The 11,249-nt window shown below is 44.9% G+C and overlaps 1 protein-coding gene across 3 annotated transcripts in view; it reads right to left on the bottom strand.

Annotated features, from left to right (window-relative positions):
* Positions 1 to 285: 285 nt before the first annotated feature.
* Positions 286 to 11,249, bottom strand: part of Dipk2b (divergent protein kinase domain 2B) — a 59,139-nt gene continuing 48,175 nt past the window's right edge. Inside the window, exons 3-7 of one of the 3 annotated variants that reach the window (XR_003843008.1) lie at positions 8,654 to 8,827; positions 5,430 to 5,718; positions 3,423 to 4,347; positions 1,830 to 1,877; positions 286 to 1,162 (exon numbers count right to left, since the gene is read on the bottom strand). Coding sequence is in view for 1 of the 3 variants with exons in the window: in XM_021188420.2 (XP_021044079.1) it covers positions 4,007 to 4,347; positions 5,430 to 5,718; positions 8,654 to 8,827 (804 nt within the window). In the remaining 2 variants the exon portion in view is untranslated. Of the gene's footprint in view, positions 4,348 to 5,429; positions 5,719 to 8,653; positions 8,828 to 11,249 lie in introns of all 3 variants that reach the window. The other 2 variants (XR_003843007.1, XM_021188420.2) reach the window with 2 other exon arrangements.

The raw sequence follows: 11,249 nt of genomic DNA on the forward strand, positions 1-11,249 counted from the left end.
GAAGCAGTTGGGGAGGAAAGGGTTTTATTCAGCTTACACTTCCATACTGCTGTTCATCACCAAGGAAGTCAGGACTGGAACTCAAGCAGATCAAGAAGCAGGAACTGATGCAGAGGCCATGGAGAGATGTTCTTTACTGGCTTGCTTCCTCTGGCTTGCTCAACTTGCTCTCTTATAGAACCCAAGACTACCAGCCCAGGGATTGTCCCACCCACAAGGGGCCTTTCCCCCTTGATCACTAATTGAGAAAATACCTTACAGCTGGATCTCATGGAGGCATTTTCTCAACTAAAGCTCCTTTCTCTGTGATAACTCCAGCTGTGTCAAGTTCACACAAAGGTAGCCAGTACAGGCACAAACATGTGGACCAGAACATAAGGGACAGGTTCAGAAAGTGATCTCTGGTAGCTGGACTATCAAGAAAGCCTCTGAATAATCATAAGACTGAGCAGGGTCTTCAGTAATGTCTAGAGTTTTGGAGGAAGGAAACCTTCAGCTCTGCATGAGGATCTATCCTATACTTCCTGTGCCAGGCCGTGCTTTTGCTGTATTGGGAGCTGAAACTAGGGACCCAGCTTGCTATGCAAGTGCTCTACCAGTGCAGTACATCTTAGCTCAAGCATTACTTCCATTTGCTCACAGAAAACTGTGGGTGAATGTTGCAGGTGGGACTATGTGGACACTGATATTCAGTAGACTTCAGAGTTTGTATTGAATTCCTACAAGTGTTAAAACAAATTACTATGCATTAGGTGGTGCAGTCCAATAGAATTGTATTCTCTCACAATTCTTGGGGCTTACTGGGTTGAAATTAGGGTATCATGAGATCCATTGTTCCTCTGGAGGATCTGGCAGAAGGATTCCTTCCTTGCCAGTTCCTGATGGCTGCTGGAGTTCAGTTGCATCGTGCCAGTCTTGACTGACCTCTGTCTTCACAACACTGGTTTTTCTCTCTCAAAAGCTCCTCTGCCTCCATCTTATGAGAACACATGGGCTTTCATATAAGACCTGGAAATACATATACAATCCTGGAAAGTCCCACAATCCTCAACCACATCTTTTCCCATATAGGCAATTATCACAGCTTCTGGGGATTAAGATGTGAACATGTTTTTGTGGAGCCACCATTTAGTCCACTCATTCCTGCTCATTTAGTCAACACCTGTGAAAAGAATTCATAGAAAAAGGAGGGGCAAGGTCAGTTAGACTGTGATGCAGGCCCATCAGAGTCTTGGTCTGATGCACATAGAGTTTTGGAATAAAAATTACCCATCTGGGTTGTAGCTAACTGGGTCAAAATGGTTGAGGCAAAACATTGCATTATAAGCCCAGTGGATAGGTATAGATATGTCTTAGGACAAGTGTGGCCTCAAGTGAAGCCACAGAGTGACCAAGGCACAGCCCAAAGGGCTCAGTCAGTGCTGCCTGCCACCTACACTACTGCATTGGATGTAGAGGTGTCCCTTGTGGTGGGAGACCTGGCAGCTCTTTTCTGTGTCTATCACAGGTAGGGATGGACAGAGAATCAACAGATGTCAGGGAGTGATTATGGCTTGGAGATAACACCTAGGAGGGGGTCTGTGATCTTTTGGTCACGATGGTAAGAAAAGGTCTACATTGCCTTCAAAATGTATGAGAAAAGGACTTCTTAAACTCCTGATCTTGCAAAAGGCCACTAGATGGGGAGCCATTTCTAGGCCACTTCAAATTGTTGGGCCCTGCCTAAAAGGTTATCTGTCTTCCCTTGGCCTGAACTGCAGACATACACACAGCTGCACAAACCCATAGTGCTTGTTTTAGTTCATACTAAAAACAAATCTTCCACTCACCTCCTGCAGGTATTCAGGTAGTTTTGTTCTTTGCTTGCTTCTGGGTCTCTATCAAAGAGGACATAAGATTTCTTTGTTTTGACTCAGTAGATATCTAGGGCTGTTTCCTTCCTAGATTTAGCTGCTCCATGATTTTGAAGGATAATTTTTCAGAGTCCCAGTCCACTGTTATAGAGGACCCATTCCTTCCTTCTTTTCTTCCCCACAAATATGTGGTAGAGAGGAAAGAGGAGGGTTATTATAAGTTCCATTTCTCAACTCTGTGGAGCCTAAATCAAAGTTGCTCACAGTCTTCAGTGGAAAAGCAATGGTTCTATTGAGATAGGGTGATCCTGACACGAAGGGGGGGGGCTGATCCTGGGGGCAGTCTTGTGTTCCTGTGCATCTTTGGAGAGTCTGAGGCTGTAGCCCCTTTCCTGCGCTCTCTGGTCAGGAGGGTGCCTAGGATCACATACTTCAAGCAAGTCAGTATGGAGAGAAAAATCATGATAACTCAGGTAGGAGATGTGGTCAAATGTCATTCTCCACATACAGCCAGAGGACACCAATTTTAAAGCTTCACAGACATGGTACAAGCTTTGTCTGTTATCCCCACTGTTGTGGTTGCCATGGGACAATGTCTGGAGCAGTTGTCAAAAGGCAACATCAAAAGGCCATGTGATATACCATAAAATAGGACCTTTGGGATTCAACTTTAAATGTGAATGAAAATAGAATTCTATAGTCCATGATGAGAGTCTGAGACTGATGAGGAAGGGAACTGGGGAATGGACTGGTAGGAAGGATTTCCGCAGTATCTCAGCAAATCATGGCCTCCCTGGGCCTCTGTTTCCTTCTGTATGCAGTGAGGCTTGTTAAATCAAGAATTCTCACTGCCAAGGTGCTAATTTAGAGGTAGAAGAAAGGCAGTAGACCAAATAATTCCCACAAATACAGGTCTTATAGTGAGGCTAGATAAAGGTCTAAGAGACCTTTATGATTGTTATGGAGGGCAGACAATATCATGCACAGAGGCCCATAAGCCATGTAGTTAAATACGTTAAAGGTATATCAAAGTAATTATTGAGTAAAATGTATTCCATTGGTTGAAAACAAATGTTGTTTTTATAATGACTTGCAAGGCCACATTTGGATAAGAGTTCTAGGACTTCTTAAGTGGTGCAGAGAGAGCTGGCCCTGGTCCTAGGCTGCAGCTACAATGGCAGTGGAACCTGTTTAATGTCTGCAGGGTGCTATGCTCTGAAATCTGGTTTTGCAACTAAGCTGCAGTCACACTTGCCATAGCCTATTCTGGCCAGCCCTAAACACAGTTGGATAATAAAATGTATCTATTCATGGGAGATATGGGATTCCTTTGATGTGTGGCTCAGTCTTGGTCTAGTAGAAGCCCAGAAAGTCTTTACTGCCTTGTCTAACTTTTGCTGATGGTCAAACTATAGCATGAGTTTGCCTTTCAGCCTTTGCGTGTTTCCTTCCTTCTACCTTCTCTGTATGCGTATCCTCTAAGAAAACTCAGGTAATTGGGTTTTGACCCTTGCTTTTAGAGAACCTAAGCAAGCACATTGGCCCCAGTTGTCCCCCTTCTCATCTTACCCTTGACTCTTTTCCATGTCCTGAGGTGATTTCTGCACATGCATAAGGAATACCAGGTGCCCAGAGAGTTCAGGAGCTGGTGGCAGGCAAGGTTATCCTTTTGGCTTATAGTCTCTTCTCGAAGATGCAGGAGAGTAGGAATGGGGGGGCTTGAGTTCCAATGGCCCAAAGCCCTGCCTTCACCTTGCCCTCTACCTACACCAGCCTCCCATCACATGGGACTTTCTCATTTGCCTTATCTGTGTGTGTTTCTGGAACATGCTTTGTTGGTCACAATTGTAATTTTGGGCTCCTTACACCTATGTTTTCCTTAAACTTGCAAAAGTCTGGTAAAATATACAGAAAATGGAGGTTCAAAGATATTGAGTGTTCACACCTGGTCTTCCTGTGCCCACCTCCTGACTATGCCATGGTGTCCTGGCCAGTGAGGTCAAACATGCATTGTCAGAGTTTCTCCCACAAGTTTTGTGTGTTTTTCTTAGGAAATTAATGTACTTAAATATTCAAAACGGAATTGCTTCTTATAATTTGGCAGCAACTCAACCAGGGACATGGAAGAGCTTGCAGACTGTCCCTTCTGCCACTCAGAATCTATCATTATACTTGCAGTCTGGGTAGCGGTAGGCAAATCTAGGATCACAGGTTCTCAAAGATCTCAAGATGTCCTTCAGCCAACTGGTAGCCCCAAGAACTTCTAAGTCTGTGCTGTTATCCTTGCTACACAGGCTGAGAGCAGAGTCTATTTCCTTTTGCACAGGGGAGGGAAACTTTCCCTGGAGAAGTTGAGGCAGCAGCTGCTGACACACCAGCACAAGGCTTTGCTTCTCAGGGACAGTGTCACAGGAGGACAGCTGGATCTGGCAGTCAGAAACCAGGCAGCTAAAAATGTCTTCATTTTCTCCAGTCCTGGAAGCTGCTTGACTGCCTAGAAGAGAAATAGAAACTATCAGATACTGTACAAACTATTCTTGCATGTGGGAGGTGGGGTAGAGTAGGGTGGGGCACTGCCAATTAGAACTGCTGAGAGAAGGGCTTTATTCTTCATGTATTTTCCTATCACCAGAAGATTTAGGGCTCAGGAATGCAATATCCTCTTCAGAGAACAGCACTGCGTAATGATCTCTGACAATTAGGCTAAGGTCCAAGTGTGGGGCATCCCCTGTCCCCCAGAAGCTAGGCTATAATTGTAGAAATCTGGATTACTGAATTAGGGAAGTAAGGATGCGATTAGGATTGGTTTCATTGCACATTTAGAAGAGAAAGTTGGAGGGGGGCATGTCTTTCATATTATGCCTTCAGCAGATTACAATGGGACCAATGTTTGCATAGCCTGAATATTCTGGAATCAACCTTTCTTCTAATTTGATTCTTCTTAATAAAGGTAAATCAGGAAGTAAGACAAGGGGTTTGTTTTCTCTATCTTTGCACTTTGTAAAAAAAATTGTCATAAATGGGAAAAGTTTCTTGTCCTATTTTGTGCTCAGCATTGAGAAACTGGAGGTTAATGGGCTTTAGAACACTGGTTGAGTCTTATAAACATTGAGAAACATAACTTACACATCTCATTCGGTTCCTTGTTTTTGTAAGTTTCAATCTTTACAGTCAGTGTATCAACACTGATTGCAAAGTGTTCTAGTGCAACGGGATGACAATTATGTATTAAATTAAGGCTAAGAACATCTAAGGAGAAAAGCTTGAGGGAGAGAAGGACCTCTGACTTGTGTATGAGTGAGATACAAAACTGTCCTGGGAGGGCTCATCAGGATTCATACCACAATGGACAATGTTTCTCATAGGCAAGACCAAGCTCACTTTCCATTTGGAATTGAAGATGAAACCAAAATTCAAATGGGGGAGAGGGGACATTGTTTTATGACTGCTAACATCCCACAAACTTGGAATACTGAGTGACACACAGAGTATAAAGGCCACCAGGTCACCCCTCCTTAGCTTTGGTCACCCTGATATCCCCTTTGACAGGTGCTCAGCCAAGCCCATGCTGCGTACCTTCCTGCTTGTCGATGATGCCTAGTGCACTGGCATCCCGGATGAACAGATGCCCATTGTCAAAGATGCCAAACATGCCTGCATCGACATGGGTGAAATAAAAGAAATAGTTCAAGTCATTGCTCCTCAGAGATTCCAGGACCCTGAGGAGTTGGTAGGCAAGGTCAGCAGCTTGCTCTGGAGAGGCATCAAAGAATTCTTGCAGTGGTCTTGTACTGGTACTGACCAGGAATCTACCACAGGAGCCCAGATACTTGGGCATTGGCCAGCCCTCTGCTCCAGGGAAGATCTGCCAAGCCAGAAGGAGCAGGCATTAGACACAGAAATATCACAGAGGCTGCTTGCTTTCTACCTCTCTCCTGCAGCCCACATAAATATGTCTTACTGCCAGCCTGGATCTCAAAACATGATGGCAAAACATTTCTTCATCTTTTTATACCTTTTGCCATGTGGTAAGGCCCATGCTCTTCCTCCACTTTTGTAATGCATTGCTAGTGGAAGGAGGAATTCAGAGAGGAGGAGGCTGCTCTCATCTGTGCTGTGGATCAGATTTCACAACTTTCTCCACTTGAGATCTAAGAATGCTAACCAACCTTCAATGATTTTCCGTGAATCCCAGGATTCAGGGATTATGTTTATTTTAAGTTGTATCATTTAAAATATATGACTAGTCTGCAATTTCCAAGATATCATTGCTTAGAGGCCATGGGAAAAATAATAAAAGATTAACTTCAGGGTAACTGCAAGACAAATAATAATAATAATAATAATAATAATAATAATAATAATATAAACAGGGTATCAGGTATGTATATAGTTTCAGCTTTTCAGGGGACTGAGGCAGGAGGGTTGAGGCCAGCTGTCTCAACAGAGCTCATGAATAAATAGAAGAATACAAGTACCTGGTTCTGGGATAGGACAAGAATCATGCCAGTGACTGTTCTTCGGATGTCCCCACTGCTAGGCTGGGCAAATCTGCCTTTCTCCAGTAACTATATACTCAAAGATCCTTCTCAACTGGAGGGAAGCTTCCAGATAGATGAATACTGATCTGGGGGAGTGTGGCTCAGCCTGACTACTTGTAAGAGTTCTCACCTTGTGGATTTGGGAAATGGAAAGTGGGGAGGGAATCCCAGCTGGATTTTTCTTGACCATTTTTCAACATAGTTTTTTTTAGCACTTCATAAATGAGCACTGCATCTCCATCTCTCCCAGCCCTCCCTTCTTCCTCTAACTCCTCCTGTGTCCCCCTTCTTTCTACAAAATCCATGATCTTTATCTACACACAGATACATATATATTTATGTGCATATATCTTTACATGTGTATATACAGCCTTCTGAGTCCATGTAGTGTTACTCATATGTATATGTGACCAGAGCTGGCCATTTGTTATTGGACAGTCTCTGTGGGAGTTTGTCCTGGAAGAGACTGATTTTCCTATTGACCACACATAGCTCTTCATCTCAGGGTAAGACCATGTAGAAACAGTCCATGTCGATGTTAGAATGTCAGCTCTTGAACATGTTTTAATGAAGCTGTAATGAACTGATAAGAAAAACTATAAATACCACATTACCCTTTGATTACCTTCTTAAGAAAACAAAATAAGTCTAGTTCATGCATCTAAGTAGCAGATTGCTTATTTCACACACACACACAAGGGCCTGGGTCCCATCCCCAGCACTACAGAAAACAAAACAAAAGGTCGACCCCAAAACCCTCCCCCCTGACAATTTTGTGGTGCCTTCTACCCCTTTTAAGTCATGTTGTAAAGAACTCATGCTCTTTGTGCTTTGAGTTTCACCTTACTGGGTCACCTTACATACTTTGTGTTTCACAGGGGCATCCTACACCTATGGACCTTGTCTAAATGTGCAAAGCCACTCCTGCCCCCCCCCCATCCCACACACTCTCAGGGTAAAGCCCAGGGTTGAGTGGAATATTTCAGTTCCCTGGTTCCAGGCTATGTCTCTCAGGAACCAAGCCTTAAGGTAACTAAGGTGCCAACAAAAGTTAGAATTGTGGGTAAAAGTCCTCCAACAAGACCCCCGAGCCTGCAGGGCAAGTGGCAGCTCCTTCTCTGCCATTAGTATGTTTAGTGCCAAAGATTCTGTGCAGGTTTTAGGGAAAGGAGTACAGCTTCTGTTGCCTCTGATGTCAGACACTTTTGGGATTAGGTTTCATGGCTGAAGCTTTCTGAGTCCCGATGGGGATAATGATAGCATTCTGGGGAGACTGTAGTGAGCAGTGACAGTGATAGCAAATTTTCAGTGTAATACCTGGCATGTAGCAAGAATCCAATAAGCAACACTTACATTTTGGCTAATCTTTAGGAACTGTTTTTGTTGTGGCTCCTTTCTTAGCTACCTGCATCTTTATATATAGTATTTTTAAAGATGCTCTAATTATGTAGGCTGCTCCACCATGCCCTGCTTTCCCTCCTCTTTTTCTCTCCTCCCTCCCTCCTCTCCTCCTTCCCTTCCTCTCTTCTTCTCTCCCTCCTCCCCTCCCTCCCTTCTTTCTTCCCTCTCTTCCTCCCTCTCTTTCTTCTTCCCTCCCTTCCTCATTCCCACTCTCTCTCCCCCTTCCTCCTCCTACTCTCCCCCTTTCTCCTCTCCCACCCATTCCTCTACCCTTTATTCCTTTTCAGCCACTTCTCTTCCCCTTTGACCTCTGGCATCCTTTCTGTCCACTATGTGACTTAGGTGTACTGACCCTTGGTCTGGTGGACTTAGCCCCACAGGTTCTATGGATGTCTCTTAACATGGTAAGTGTTTCTATCTTTTTGACTAAGTATGTCCCCAGGCCCCACTACATCCTCATTTATTTGACCACTTTTCAACTGTCACTTCCAGTTTTTTCTCCTGTCCAAACATAGTTTCAGAATGCATCTGTGGGTTGTTGTTTCACCAGCCCCCAAGTTTTCTCAAATCTTACTTACCTTAGTGGCAGAGATTATATTTGCCTGCCTCCACAAAGCCCTTCTTGGCTGCCTCAGCTTGTAAAGTTGGCTACTGTTCCCTGCTACTCACACCCTCAGCCCTGCATGCTCATACCTCTTTCCTCTATAGCTGCCAAGGCTGTCAAACATATTTACCTGATGTTGCAAATGTACTGGCAGATATTTGTGGCCCCAAGATATGCAGTGAGAAAGGGAGAAAAATCACCCCAGGGGTGGTAACACACCTGGGAGGGGAAGCTTGTAAGGGGTCACTGAGTACCTGCAGGATGATGGGGTGTGCATTGACAGCCAGTGTGTAGAGGAGACGCAGCTTGTCACGGGCAGTGAAGTGGTCCATGAAGATGCTGCCAGCATCGACTACTTCAGCATAGCGTCGAACCACACGGTCCAAGAGTCTTTGTGAAGGGCAGCGCAGGAAGGGACTGGGCAGGCCCTGGAGACACACAAAAGAGACTCAGGACTCAGAAGTGTTGCTGAGTTTTTATAAGTGACACAGCCACTGGAATGGGAGCCCAGTGAGTAATAGAGGAGAAACCCATGGGTGGTTGGGGAGGGTGCTGAGCAAGAGCGTGGAAACCCCTGTGTTGGGCACAGGGAATGGAACACTCCTGTAGGTTGAGGCAGGCTATGGAGGAATGGGGGCACTGAGGACATGGAGGCCAGCTCTGCTTTTTTGAAAGTTTGAAGCCTACTTTTTCTCCCTACACAGCAAGGGTAGCTTCAAAAGAGAATTAACAGTCCCAGTCATACTATGTGCTTTGAGAGCAAGCTCTTTTCCCATTGCTGCCTTCTTACAGATGTAGGATAAGGCTATCTTTGCTGGATACAGAGTGTCCAGTGTAAAGGCCCTTCCTAATGGTGCAGTTGGTAAAATGATCATTTACAAGATTTCCCCTGAGGATTTAGATTTAGAGATCCATTTAAGAAAGAGGGTATATGATAGAGCTATAAGGAAAGCAACAGAAGCTATGAACCAAAGGAACTGGGGACTTAAAGAAAATTCAGCGAAAAAGAACCACCACCACTACCACAACAACAAACTCCACAATTACTGCATTCCAGAGCTCAGGCATATAAGCTGCCATGCTAAATTCTGATTCAGGAATGGTGCTATAATTTGACTTTGTTCATCAAAATTTCATGATTGGAACTTCAATTTCCAAAGTCATATGTTAATGGTATTTGGAGGTGGGATCTTCAGGTGGTAATTAGGATTGGATTAAGCCAAGAGGGTATCCAAATAATAGTATTAGTGTCCTTTTAAGAAGACAAAAAGAGGGGCTAAGTGGTTAATAGCACTGACTACCCTTCCAGAGGTCCTGAGTTCAATTCTTAGCAACTACATGGTGGCTCACAACCTTCTGTAATATGATCAGATGCTCTCTTTTGGTGTGTCTAAAGACAGCTACATTCATGTATATAAAATAAATCTTAAAAGAAAAAAAGGAGGGCTCTCACTGCCTAAACTGTTGAGGGAGCCATCTTTGCTCTGGGTTGCCCAGGCTCCAGTCCGCACTGGTGAGAGTGTGGACAGCAGAAGCAACAAAGCTTCTGGGACAGACCCCGTTTTCCAGACACCTTCCCCACCAGAGGAGAGGTGTCTGCCCGGGAGGGCTCTTACTGCCTGAGCTGGTGAAGGAGCCATCTTTGCTCTGGGTTGCCCAGGTTCCTGTCTGCGCAGTTGAGAGTGTGGACTGCAGAAGCAACACAGCTTCTGGGACAGACCCCGTTTCATGCTCCAGACATCTGGGCTCCTTCCCCGCCAGAGGAAAGGTATCCACCCTGGAGGGCTCTCACTGCCTGAGCTGGTGAGGGAGCCATCTTTGCTCTGGGTTACCCAGGCTCCAATCCTCACTGGTGAGAGTGTGGAGAGCAGAAGTGACACAGATTCTGGGACAGACCCCGTTTTCTGGGCACCACCCTGCCAGAGGAGAGGGGTCTGCCTGGGAGGGCTCTCACTGCCTGAGCTGGTGAGGGAGACATCATTGTTCCAGGTCGCCCAGGCTCCTGACTGCGCAGTTGAGAGTGCGGACTACAGAAGCAACACAGATTCTGGGACAAACCCCGTTTTCTGGGCACCTTCCCTGCCAGAGGAAAAGTGGCCACCCAGAAGGGCTTTGTCTGCCAGAGCAAGTGAGAGAGCCATATTGTATCCAGGGTCCTTCAGAGACTAGTCTTTCCAGGTGAGTGTGCAAACTGCAGAGGTGACACATCTTCTGGGACAGGCCCCATTTCAGGCCTACGTCTTCAGCCAGGAGGCATGTCTGAATGCCAGAATTCTGTGCACCTTCCCTGCAAAAAGAGAGATTGCCTGTGGAGAGTACTCTGACCACTGAGATTCATGAGAGACCTTGACTCCTAGGACTGATGAAAGAGGCTAACAGAATCACAGGAGGAACAAGCTCCAACCAGAGACAACTATAACAACTAACACCAGAGATTACCAAATGGTGAAAGGCAAACATAAGAATCTTACTAACAGAAACCAAGACCACTCATCATCATCAGAACCCAGCACTCCAACTTCAGCCAGACCTAGATACCCCAACATACCCAAAAAGCAAGATTCAGATTTAAAGACATATCTCATGATGGTAGTAGAAGATTTTAAGAAGGGCATTAATAGCTCACTTAAAGAAATACAGGAGAACACTGCTAAACAAGTAGAAGTACTTAAAGAGGAAACACAAAAATCCCTTAAAGAATTACAGGAAAATACAGCCAAACAGGTGATGGAAATGACCAAAACTATCCAAGACCTAAAAAGGAATGTAGAAACAATTTCAAAAAAAACCAAGTGAAACAACTCTGGAGATAGAAACCCTAGGAAAGAAATCAGGAACCATAGATGCCAG

Source organism: Mus pahari, chromosome X (genome assembly GCF_900095145.1).
Source record: "Mus pahari chromosome X, PAHARI_EIJ_v1.1, whole genome shotgun sequence".
Taxonomy (NCBI): domain Eukaryota; kingdom Metazoa; phylum Chordata; class Mammalia; order Rodentia; family Muridae; genus Mus; species Mus pahari.